A 12880-nucleotide genomic window follows, 5' to 3' on the forward strand; every position below is an offset into this window, starting at 1 on the left:
GGCGAGACAGGACGAGGGCTGGGACCAGGATGCCGATAGTGGAGGGAGTGAGAAGTGGGCAGGTTCAGAATACATTCTGAAGGTAGAGCATACAGCATATCCTAATGGATTGGAAGTGGAGTGTGAAAGAATGATATGCTTCAAAAATGATTCCTATGACAGATAAAGTTGATAACCACAATAACTAGGATTCGTCGGGTAGACTTGCTCTGTGTGAGGCTTCTCTCTAAGCAGTGTATATGGATTGACTCAGTAAACCTTCTCAATAAATCCATGAGGTAGGTTCTATGAGCCCCACTTTACCGATGAGGACACCAAGGCCCGCAGAGGAGGAGGACCTTGTTAAGTGTCCAGTGCCAGCACCAAGCTCTCCTGATGCCCAAGCCAGTGGGTTTTTCATCGTGTAAACATACGGGCAACTCTCTATACTTTGTACATTTTGACAGGTCTGTGGAGCAGGCTGAGCTGGTGCTTTCTTGCCCAGCTCCGACAGGGACTGACCATACTTCCTCATGCTCAGCTTGGCCTTTGTAAAACTTCCTGGTGCAAGTTACCGAAGTTCCCCAGCCTTAAGCTATAAGCCTTCGGTGCTCGGGCCGGCAAACCCAGCATCTCGTGGCAAGTGGGTGGGGGACATAAATCAGCTTGTAAGGAAGCTCAAGACTCTGGCATGTGATTCTCCCCCAGGATGTTATCAGGAATAGGAGGCCCAGTCATTCCAAGTATCCAGCTGCTCAGGCCCAGGCATGAGAATCTGCTGTTGGAATCTCTGGAACTTAGTTTCTATTCCTGGAATCTTTTCAAAAGTGTCCTCTCCAGCTCGACCAAATAGCCAGATATGGGAACTAAAAATGGGTCTAAGTCAGGAGTCGGCTGTGTGAACAAACACAAACAGCTCCTCCTCCTTGACCTCCGCCGCTCCCCGTGTATCCCAGGCCTTCACCTTTGCTCCTCCGTCTAGGCTTTCTGTCTCTAAAGATCTGCATACCCTAGCCGCCCCCTGCCCACCATCCTATAGGATATTATGGTGAGTGAAATAAATCCGACCGAGGAAGAAACATATTGTACGATTTTACTTATTTGTGGAATTTAAGAAGTCCAAAAAAACAAAACAGAAACAGGCCCATAGATACAGAGAAAAAAAAATGACCGTTGTCAGAGGGTTTGGCGGGAGATACATAAACACATGAAGGAGAATAACAGGTATACACTTCCAGTTATAAAAGCAATTCATGGGATGTAACAGGCGGCATAAGCAAAATAGTCGATATTATTGTAATAACATGGATGGCGACAGATGGGTAGCTAGACTTACGTGGTGAGCACATCACAAGGGATTGAAATGTGGAGTCACTGTGTCATACACCTGAAACTAATACAATATTGCATGTCCACTATACTTCAATTTAAAAAACAAACCAGTTTGGCTAACCCTTGAACCCTAGATACTGTCTTGCTTGCCCACTTGCTCTTGTCTGGTATCAGAGCAGACAATGGGGAATACTCCTGAAGACTTCACAGGCCAGGTTAGTGTGGATTGGGACATTGCCCAGAGCCATTAGAGGCACTACATACATAGGGATGAAAAGCAGAAGAGCGGTATCATTTGTTCGCTCTAAGGGGCAGGTCCCGGGCTCTCTAGTCGGGTGAGGCACGCAAGGGTTAAGCAATTTAAACTCTAGGGCCAATTTCTCATGGCATACAAAGCTCAACAAAAACAATAAAATCTCAGATGGCAGCTGATAACAGTGCAGAGAGTGTGTTAGTTTACCAGGGCTGCCACAATAAAATAGCCAATACTGGGTGGGTCGAACATCAAGAAATGCATTTTTTCATCGTTCTAGAGCAGGGGGGTCAGACTCATTTTCACCGGGAGCCACATCAGCCTTTCAGTTGCCTTCAAAGGACCGAAATAATTTTAGGACTGTATACATGTAACCACTCCTGAACTGTTAAGGAGTTGAAATTGCATTTGGCCCTCTCAAGGCAACCGTGAGGCTGATGTGGCCCCAGGGTTAAAATGAGTTTGACACCCCTGCTCTAGATTTTCAAGATAAAGCTGTCAACATGGTTTTTCTCATGAGGCCTGTCTCTTGGGCTTACAGATGGGCACCTTCTCACTGTGTCCTCACGTGGTCTGTTCTCTGTGTGCTCATCCCTGCTATCAATCTATTCTGTGTGTGCTAATCTCCTCTTATAAGGACACCAACCAGACTGAATTAGGGCCTACTCTAATGGCCTCATTAACTTAATTATCTTTCAATATCGAACTTGTGTCATATTCCGAGGTACTGGAGGTTAGGGCTTTCACACATGAATTTGTGGGGAACACAATTCAGTCTATCACATGACAGACCTTCTCTTAACCTGTCTGGTTTGGAGGCTACACAGTTTATTTCAAGACCCCAGAATGAGCCCTGGCTAGCATAGCTCAGTGGATTGATTGCGGGCCTGCGAACCAAGGCATCGTTGGTTCGATTCCCAGTCAGGACACATGCCTGGGTTGCAGGCCAGGTCCCCAGTAGCGGGCATGGGAGAGGCAACCACACATTGAAGTTTCACCACCCCATTTTCTCCATCCCTTCTCCTCTCTCTAAAATAAATAAATAAAATCTTTAAAAAAAAAAGACCCCAGAATGAGGCTGGACATACTCTAAGGAGATCAGAGTTCAAATAGGAACAGAGACTCCAGTGGTTGGCTGAGTAATTGATTTGGATTCATTCTCTTTCCATGTACAGAGACAAAACCATATTCTAATCTCAGGGTGCAAGAGCCAGAGGGTGAGGGTTGGGATGGGGCAGGGCTTGCACTGTTGTTCTTTACCTCAGTCCTGACCTTGCTGTCTCTAACCCCTCCTTGTATTTTTTTAACAGTCTTTTAACCACAGTCATGGTAGTGTATTATCTTTTCAGAATGGCTGGAAATACATTGCTCTTGAAGAATGTACTCAAGGTGGGCCATGGCTCCCCACACCACTTCATGGTTTACCTTTTGCAAACTTCAGTGAATTTGTGGGTCACAATACATAGTGATATCGTTAGATGTGTGAATGCTGGACATGAGATATGACATGGGGAAGGGTAGCTGTCTTCGACATAGGAACAGGAATCAAATCTGGCTCCATCCCTCACCCCCCAATTTCCACTGCCTTCCACGTATGCTGAGGGCTTGCATTTGCCAATCGTTTCCACATAAGGTCTCTAAATGAGACTTCATGGAACCCTGTAAGAGAAGGATCATAGTCCCTGTTTTGCAAATGAGAACCCTGAGACCTAGAAAGCTTAATTAACTGTCCAAGGCCACGTAACTGAACAGTGGTACTGAGACTTGATACACAGTTTTGTTTGTCGTCCCTGCATCTTTTTGGTCATTGTGCCACAGATTCTTTTTGTTATAAGGAACTGGGAGGAGAAGAAAATAATTGATGAGATGCACATGAGAGGAGTCCTATAGTTTTGTCTGCACATGAGAGAAGTAAAACAAAATTTAAGTTAGCTTTGTCCCTGGTTGTAGCTAGCCCACATGCCCTTTCAGAACTCATTTGCCAAAAAAGCCTTTAGAATTAAGTGAGGCAACAAGGTATAATTCAAAAATAGAGATAAAAACCCAGGCTGGGACCTAGTATGTGGGACTTGGAGTGTGGATCCTGCCAGCAACATTCTGGGCAAGGCCCCTTTACCTCCCCCAGTCTTGGAGTTTTCATTCTCCAAGTCCAAACCATACATCCAGAAGGGACCTCAGAAATCACTTAACTCAGCATTTCCCTCTGCCTTTAGCTGCTCAGTGGCAAACACTCCAAAGCCCATGCATTGATTGGGAGAGCTGGGTTGAGGGTATAGGTTGAGTAGAAGGAGGAGATAGACGGGTAGAGAGGGAGAAGGACCAAAACATAACTCTTGGTTTCAGATGCTCCTCATACCCATAGTCAGGTGTTCCCATCCTTTGTGCCAACGTTTTCATGGGAACTAAACTATCTGTTATAACTCTTCCTTCCGAACTCGTGCTGGGAGCTGCAGCCATATTGCTTCTTCACTGCCCTTTCCATGCTTGACTCGGCATATTTTTTGTGTTGTGTTTTCAGGGCGCTGGCTGCCGTTACCTGGACTTGGGGCACTGGGTCTGCAGGAAGTCGGGCCCGCATCTTGGAGCACCCCTGCTCTGATAACCCCCTTGTCACTTGCAGCCGGCTCACTATCTTCCACACAGAAGCTGGTGACACGGGCTACTTTACCTGTAGCTACAAGGACATTGCTGACATTGAGGATCCTAATGACAAGGCCAGTGTGTACGTGTATGTCAAAGGTGAGTGAGTACCTTGGGCTTTGAGCCTGAAGGATTTTGCTTTTTTTTTTTCTGGATGTGTAGATACGTAAATCCCTAGGTAAATTTGGAATACTTTGGAGTGCTTTTCAAGGACGGTAGAGCAAGAACACACCTTGTGCTTTTAAATTTTGCTAATGACATCCAATTGTACCTTTATATCCACATGCTTTCCAAAGGTACAGTTTGGAAATAATAGCATCAGTTCCCAACTCAAGCAGTTAACCAATGGTATGCTAAAGGAAGGGACTGTGGGGAGGAAGATTCCCCTGACAAGCTACATACAAATTCAGCTTGATCTTCCTCTACTTCCAGATGACCAGGGAGGCTCTTACCATTTGAATCTCCTTTCCGCAACTTCTGTGGCTTTGGGCTATGGTGCTGGGGCCTGGATGATTGCTCCTTTGGGAATATAATTTCTTGTTTGAGAGCACAGAGGGTGCCTTTTAGAAGCCTATTTTCTTTGCTCCTCTTACATACCCATTCTCTTTATGAGCCATGTCTTTACTTCCTTATACATTAACTGATAACCAACATCTCTATAAAGCAGCAAACTTGGCCCTGAAGAAGACCCAAATTCCAACCCACGGTCTTCCTGGGCTTCCAAAGATACAGGTTAAGCAAGTCTAAGGGACCATAGTAAGGATTAGGATGAGGTGGAAACAGCTCTAGGTTAGGAGACTTGATTGTGGTGTATAATTAGTTTACTGTTCTGTTGAATTCAGTTTGCTAATGTTTCGTTGATAATTTTAGCATCTATGGTCATTAGAGATATTGGCCTGTGATTCTCTCTCTCTTTTTTAGTAGTGCCTTTGTTGGGTTTTGGTATTAGCTTAATGCTAGCCTCATAGAATGACTTTGAAAGCATTTCACCCTCTTCCAATTGTCTTCTTCTTTCTCAAGATTGCAATAGTTATTCGGGGTTTTCTGTGGTTCCATATAAAATTTTCCAATATCTGTTCTACTTCTGTGAAATACGCTATTGGTATTTTCATTGGAATTGCGTTGAATCTATAGATTGCTTTGGGTAGTATGGACATTTGAATGATGTTAATATTCCTACCCATGAACACGGTATATGCTTCCACTTACTCATATTTTTTCTCTATTTATTTCTTTAGTGTCTTATAATATTCCAACTCTGGTTCTTTTACATCCTTAAATTTATTCCTAGGTATTTTATTTTTTATGCAATTATAAATGGGATTGTTTTCTTAGCTTTCCTTTATGGTATTTCATTATTGGTGTATAAAAATGCACCAGTAATGAAATACCATAAATTTCTGCACAATTTTCTGGATACTTATTTTGCATCATGCTACTTTTCTCAATTCATTTATCAATTCTAGAAGTTTTTTGGTGGACTCTTCAGGGTTGTCTGTGTACAATATCATGTCACCTGCAAATAGTGACAGTGTTATTTTCTCCTTTCTAATCTGGGTGCCTTTTATTTCTTCTTCTTGTCTGATTGCTATGGCTAGAACTTCCAGTATTATGTTGAATAAGAGTGGTGAAATCCAGCATCCCTGTCTTGTTCCTGATCTTAAGGGAAACACTTTTAGTTTTTGCATGTTGGAAATGTTGGCTGTGGGTTTTTCATATGTGACCTTTATTATGTTGACATATGTCCCCTCTATTCCCACTTGGCTAAAAGTTGTTATCATAAATAAGTGCTGAATTTTATTAAATGCTTTTTTGTATCTATTGATTTGATCATGTGATTTTTATCATTCATTTTGATTATGTGGTGTATCATGTTTATTTATTTGTGAATATAGTTCCAACCATGCATCCCTGAAAAAAAATCCTCCTTATTTGTGGTGCATTAACTTTTTAATGCGGTGCTGGATCCATGTGCTAATATTTTTTTTTTAGAATTTAGCATTTATACTCATGGTACCTAACATCAAAATTCACTACAAGGACATAGTAACAAAAACAGCATGCTACTGGCATAAACACTGATATACAGATCAATGGAACAGAATAGAGAGCCCAGAAGTAAACCCATGACTTTATGGTCAATTAATATTTGGAAAAGGAGATGAGAACATACAATGGGGAAAAAGACAGTCTATTCAATAAATGTTGTTGGGAAAATTAGACAGATACATGCAAAAAAACCCCTAAAATTAGACAACCTTCTTATACCAGGCACAAGAATAAATCAAAATTGACCTAAATATTTAAATGTTAGATTCAAAACCATAAAGTCCTAGAAAAAACATAAGCAGTAAAATCTCATAGCAATATTTTTCTGGTATATCTCCTTAGATGAGGAAACAAAAGAAAAAAATAAATAAATGGGACTACATCAAACTACAAATTTTTTGTACTGCAAAGAAAACTATCAACAAAATGACAGGACAACCCACTGAATAGAAGAACATATTCACCAGTGATACATCTGATAAGGGGTTAACATCCAACATTTATAAAGAACTTACACAACTCAGTACCAAAAAAACAAACAATCCCTTGTAAACGTGTATGCAGCCAACAGAGGAGCACCTAAATATAAAAATGGAGAGATTGACAGCAATACAGGTGTAGTAGGAGATTTTAACATTCCACTGTCATCAGTGGATAGAACGTCAAGTACAAAAATTCAACTAGGCAACAGTGACCTTAAATGAAACACTGCATTGGATGGCTTTAATTGATATTAACAGAACATTTTATTCCAAAGCATTAGAATATTCCTTCTTTTTCAAGTGTACACAGAACATTTTCAAAGGTAGACCACATTTTAGGACACAAAATAAGCCTTAACAGATTAAAGAAGATGCGAATCATACTAAGAGTCTTTTCTGACCACAATTGTATGAAACTAGAAGTGAAACCACAAAATAAAAACCCTGAAAAACAGTCAAACACGTGGAGGCTAATAACACGTTATTGAACAATAAATGCATTAACAATGCAAAGAGGATATAAACATTACCTGGAAACAAATGAAAATCAACACAGGGCAACCCAAAGTTTATGAGGCACAATAAAAGCAGTCCCAAGAGGGAAGGTCATAGCATTACAGGCCTACCTCAAGAAGCAATAAAAACTCAAATAATCTAAACCTACACCTAAAATAAGTAGAAAAGGAAAAACAAAGCTCAGAGTAAGTCAAAAGAAAAGATAGAGATCAGAGTGAAGTCCATTTTCTCCACATCCTCACCAACACTTATTTGTTGATTTATTGATGGTAGCCATTTTGACAGGTGTGAGATGGCAGCTCATTGTGGTTTCCATTTGCATCTCTCTGATGATTAGTGACGTTGAGCATCTTTTCATATGTCTCTGGGCCCTCTGTATGTCCTCTTTGGAGAAGTGTCTGTTCAGGTTCTTGGATTAGGTTAATCCAAGGTTCGGGTTAATTGGATTGTTTGTCTTCCTGGTGTTGAGTTGTATGAGCTTTTTATATATTTTGAAAATTAACCCTTGTCGGATGTGTCATTGGTGAATATATTCTCCCCCCACAGTGGGTACCCTTTTCATTTTGTTGATGGTTTCTTTTACGATGCAGAGGCTGTTTTAGTTTGATGCAGCCTGTTTAGTTTTCTTTTATTTCCCTTTCCATAGGAGACATGTCCACAAAAATATCACCACAAGAAATGTCTGAAATTTTACTGCCTACAGTTTCTTCTAATATTTTTATGGTTTTGCAACTCACATTTAAGTCTTTTATCCATTTCGAGTTTATCGTCGTGCATGCTGTAACTGTTTGGAGGGAATGCAGACTGGTGCAGCTACTATGGAAAACAGTGTAGAGTTTCCTCAAAAAGCTAAAAGTGAAATAACCTTTTGGCCCAGGGATCCCACTTCTGAAAATATATCCTAAGGAACCCAAAATGCCAATTATATATAAAGAATATATACACCACTGTGTTCATAGCAGCATTATTTACAATAGTCAAGATGTGAAGACAGGTGCCCATCAGCCAGGCAGAGCTACCAGATCAGGGGGACAGATCAGAAAAGTCTGCCATTGTGGTTGATAATGGCCCAGTGCACATTTGGGGGCAAAGCACTTTGTTCTGGTCCCAGATAATGGCCTCAGAGGGACTCACTCTGATTATCCCTTCCCTGAGCTGCTCTCCTTTCCCTCCGCAGAACTGAGCCCATGTGGGCAGCGTATCCAGAACTTGGAAGGACAGATCCAAACAGTCTTCTATTGGGGGTAGTACCCACAAGCCTGTAGGATAGGGGCGGGCACTTTTTCCCATTCCCTGGGTAGCACTGGATGAGCTATGTTGCCAGGGATATAAGAGTGGCCTTTCCATCCCCTACCCCTCCCACCATGGTGTAGCCATATGCCTCTGCCCTTGCCTGTGTGGTTTTCAGACGAGCTTTTCCAGGAGACACTCCAGAGTCCCAGCTCTGCACTGCACTCTAGTTTTCTGCTTGGTTCAACTCGACAAAATGGGGCTAGCCAAGTGATTCAGCAGGTGGGAGAGGGATGCTTTCTGTGTGCTCTATATGGGGGACACCAGCCCTCTTTCCAAAACCACATAGTTTAGTCACTATCTGGGTCTCTGCCAAGAGCCTCCCCAGAAAACATGGGCCCAACAGTCACTGCTGGCTTCAGCAGTGACTCTCTGCAGGACCCAAGTATGGCAGAGTGGGCTCAGCAGCAGTCAGAAACTGGGAAGCACAGTTTCCAGAATGGTTCTGTCGTAATAAGAGTGCTCATCCCTGAAAAGGCAGCGTTTGGGTCTCCCACTGATTTTCACCACTGGGTGTAATGTGGACTCCTTTTCTCATCTCTGTTGCTGTGGATGGGGGCTCTGTGCATTGAGCTGAGACCTCATGTGCCTGGGGAGAGACACAAAAAGGGCAATCTGCCCTTCTTACCAGTCTCTATGTGGTTTCTCCTGTAAATCCTTGGTTATAGTATTTCAGTTCAGTTGGACTTCAGTTGGTCATTCAGGTTGATCGCTCTGTAATTTAGCTGTAAATATGGTTTGGGCTGGGAGCAGGTAAGTGTAGCTTCCACCTACTCTGCAGCCATCTTGGAATAAGGATCTGAATTTTAATAAGACGTGTTGTTAGCCTGGTGTCAGTAGTTAGATAATTTGTGATTAAAACAACAACAACCTGATTTCACATCATCTCTCTGAGTGATTGCTGGCTACATCTTGTATCTAATGCCTGAGAGGAAGATGGAAGGAGAGATCTTCCAAAGAGAACACGAGAGGTTGTATGGCTTTCTGAAGGAGACACTGGGGCTCAGACTCTGTATAAGAGTTTATCCTAAATATGATTCTGTTCAAAGGTGGAACAGGCTTCCTTTCAAGGGTAGTAAAGTAAGCCAGATTAAATAGACCAACTTCCAGTAGAGACCTTCACACATGTAGAAGGGAGGGAGCAGGTGATTTGCAAGGTCATATCCACTTTTAAGAATGTCTGAGTCTGTGATCTGACAGTAGATAGGACCCAAATAGTGGTTGGGGATTTCTAGGCAAGGGAACAAGACAAGTAAAAGAATAGAGACCATAAGGCCTTCTTGGGTCAGAGTGAGTGGGTGAGAATCCAGCTGTTGTGGAGGGATTTGGAGAGACGGAGGTTTGGGAGAAGGCTTATGAAAGGATATGTTCTTTCTCTTGGACAGTCCATCCAATATAGTCTTCTTAGAAATGTGAGTTACTAACACCTTTTTACACTTAGACTTCTAAGAAAGGAGCTCGATTCCATGAAAAACTCTTTAGCCTTCGCCCAGCAATGCTTTTTTTTTCTGTACTTTGAATGTTTCTTAGCTTTTCCTTTGGATTCTGATAAAGATCTTGGAGAGAGGTCACATGTGTGTGCTTTTTCCACACCTTTTCCTCTTCTCTCTAGATTTGGCTGTTGGCCCTGAGTCCCTAGGCATTGTAAACCCCTGGTCCACACCCTCTTTTCCATTAGGAAACTAGTCTCTTCGACAGCACAATAGCTGGGGCAGTAGGGATAGGACAGGTCCCTGTTGACTCAGGATGGGAGTGTCCTTTCCTCATCAGCGCCAGTGCAGCTCTGGACTAGCTGCGGTCTAGTTCTGGCTTAATTCAAGGATCTTAGGATACAGAAAGGACTGGAGACGCTTAGGGGCTAGCTGCATAATTTCACTCCCAGCTTTATCGGTGTTGGAGCATGTTAGGAATGGGAATGGGGATGCTAACAGGAACTGTTCTGGAGCCAGTGATTTCAAGAATGACCATATATCAAGGGCTCTTAGGATCCATAGAGGTCGGTTCAGCATCCCCCCTCAAAACAGATTTAGAGAAAACGAAGACTTGTTCAAGGTCACATAGGTAGTTGATGGCAGAGCAGGGGATAGGACCCAGAATTCATGACTCCTAGAGTTAGGGCCCTTTTTGGAGCTAGTGTGGTGTATGTACATTGGGTGTCTCAGGCTACTTGTTGGGGAGGAGTTTGGGGGTTTTAGGAGGACTGAGCTAAAGGTCCTGAACCAGAGCATACCTGCTCTTATTTCTTTTATTTGTGTGTTTATGTATGTGTGGGATGCATATAAGATTTCAGTTTATCTTCACTCTTAAGGTTATGGACTTGAAAGCCTGATGACCCGGGTTCAGATTGTGACTTAGTAGCTATGTGGTTTCTCACAACTTACTTAACCTCTTGTGTTTCAACTTACCCATTTATAGAATGAGAATAGTAATCAACTTCATAGGGATCTTATAAGAGTTGAAAAAATTAATACATGTGCAGTGCTTATCTTAGACACGAGGACATAAAAGTGCTCAATAATGGCCCTGGCTGGTGTGGCTCAGTGAGTTGAACGCCAGCCTGCAAACCAAAGGGTCGCCGATTTGATTCCCAATCAGGGCACATGCCTGGGTCCCCAGTAGAGGGCGTGCGAGAGGCAACCACACATCAATGTTTCTCTCCCTCTTTCTCCCTCCTTCCCCCTCTGTCTAAAAATAAACCAAAAATATTTTTAAAAACCAAGAAACAAAAGAAGTGCTCAATAATGTTAGTCATCAATATTACTTTGTGCATAGGATGGATTTCACTGCTTTAGAAAAGTATAAAAGCCACTACTTTGTACCAGATTTTTTTCTCTTTGGCATTCTCCACCAATATCTCAGCTTTCTTCAAGTCTCTGCAAGTATCCCAAAGCCACCTGTGGCTGGTACCTGCATGGCGTCAGGGTTTGAGCAGTGTGGAAAAGATCACTGGGTAAAGACTTTGGAAAAACAGATTCGCAAACAGATTTCTACTAACCTAATTGTATGAAGCTAAGCAAGTCTTTTCCCCATTCTGAACATCACTTTTCCTATCTCTAAAAAGGAAAAAGGTTCCAGCATCAACAGGGAACTGTTGTACTACCTCAGAGCCCAATGTGGCTGCTCAACTGCCGACCCTCACATCTGTATTCTATCCATCAAAAAGGGACAAGGGAGAGGAAGAAGGTCCTTACTCTTAAAAGAGACTTCTAATGATATTTAATAGGAAATTAAATTAGAACCTAGTCGTAGGGTCACATCTAGCTGCAAGGAAGTCAGAGAAAAGAAGTTTTCATTCTGGGTGGCCTATAACTAGTACAAAATCATTATTTTATGTGTTAGAAAGAAGAGGAGAATATATATAGGGGCAAAAAGCTGACAGTTTCTACCACAGTGTCACAGAACAGTTTGGGAGGCTGATGAAATTCTGAACAATCCCCACCTCCAAAAAGAAACAAGAAAGAAAAAACCCATTCGCACAAGACGATGCATACAATTTCAGAGAGTTCCTAGGTGCTGAGTATACAACAGCGAACATGCTACATGAGGCCCCTGATGTAATAGAACTTACAGACTAGTGTAATAAACAAGGAAATGTGTCCTACGATATCAGGTAGTGATAAGTGCTACAAAGAAAAATGAAACAGGGTAATGGGGCAGAGATCATGACAAGGGAATCGAGGAAGCTTCTATTACAAGATCATTGGGTAAAGACCTGAATGAAGTGATAAGCACCACGTGGATATATGGGGGGAAAAAAGCATTCAAAACAGGGAATAAAAAGTTGTAAAGACCCTGAAGTGGAAGTGGGCAATGGAATCAGCAAGGAGGCCAATGTGTCTGGAGTAGCTTATGTGAGAAATGATAGGAGATGAGATCAAAGGGGCCATGGGGGGAAGACAAGAACATTTAAAGCCTTTTAATGTATGGTGAGGCCTTTGGATTGTATTCTGGATGTAATAGATACCATTGGAAGGTTTCAGAAATGGAATGACATGAGAATTCTGGCTACTGTGTGGAAAATAGACTTTAGGGAGAAAACAGTAGAAGCAGGAAAGCAATTAAAAAGCAATTCGCTAAAAAAAAAAAAATTAAAAAAAAGCAATTCGAATAATCCAGGGGTGGGATGACGGTGAACGGACCAGGGAGAAAATAATTCCTTAAAATATAAGGCTCTTTTTCACCTCATTTGTTCCTTTCGGTAACCTCATTTGGAACTTAGGGAAAGCATTGTTATCTTCAATTTGAAAAAAGAAGTGAAGGACAAGAACTCACCCTAAATCCCAGAGTTATGAAAGCTGACACGTCCAGCAGAATTTATCTGGTGCTAAGTATATTCCTT

The 12880-nt window shown here is 42.1% G+C and overlaps 1 protein-coding gene across 1 annotated transcript in view; it reads left to right on the top strand.

The window, feature by feature from the left end:
* The window catches only part of LOC114505286 (vascular endothelial growth factor receptor kdr-like), a 168143-nt gene that overhangs the window by 45359 nt on the left and 109904 nt on the right, over positions 1 to 12880 (top strand). Inside the window, exon 3 of the mRNA XM_028523177.2 lies at positions 4083 to 4303. Within this exon, the coding sequence (XP_028378978.1) occupies positions 4083 to 4303 (221 nt within the window). The remainder of the gene's footprint in view (positions 1 to 4082; positions 4304 to 12880) is intronic.

Source organism: Phyllostomus discolor, chromosome X (genome assembly GCF_004126475.2).
Source record: "Phyllostomus discolor isolate MPI-MPIP mPhyDis1 chromosome X, mPhyDis1.pri.v3, whole genome shotgun sequence".
Taxonomy (NCBI): Eukaryota; Metazoa; Chordata; class Mammalia; order Chiroptera; family Phyllostomidae; genus Phyllostomus; species Phyllostomus discolor.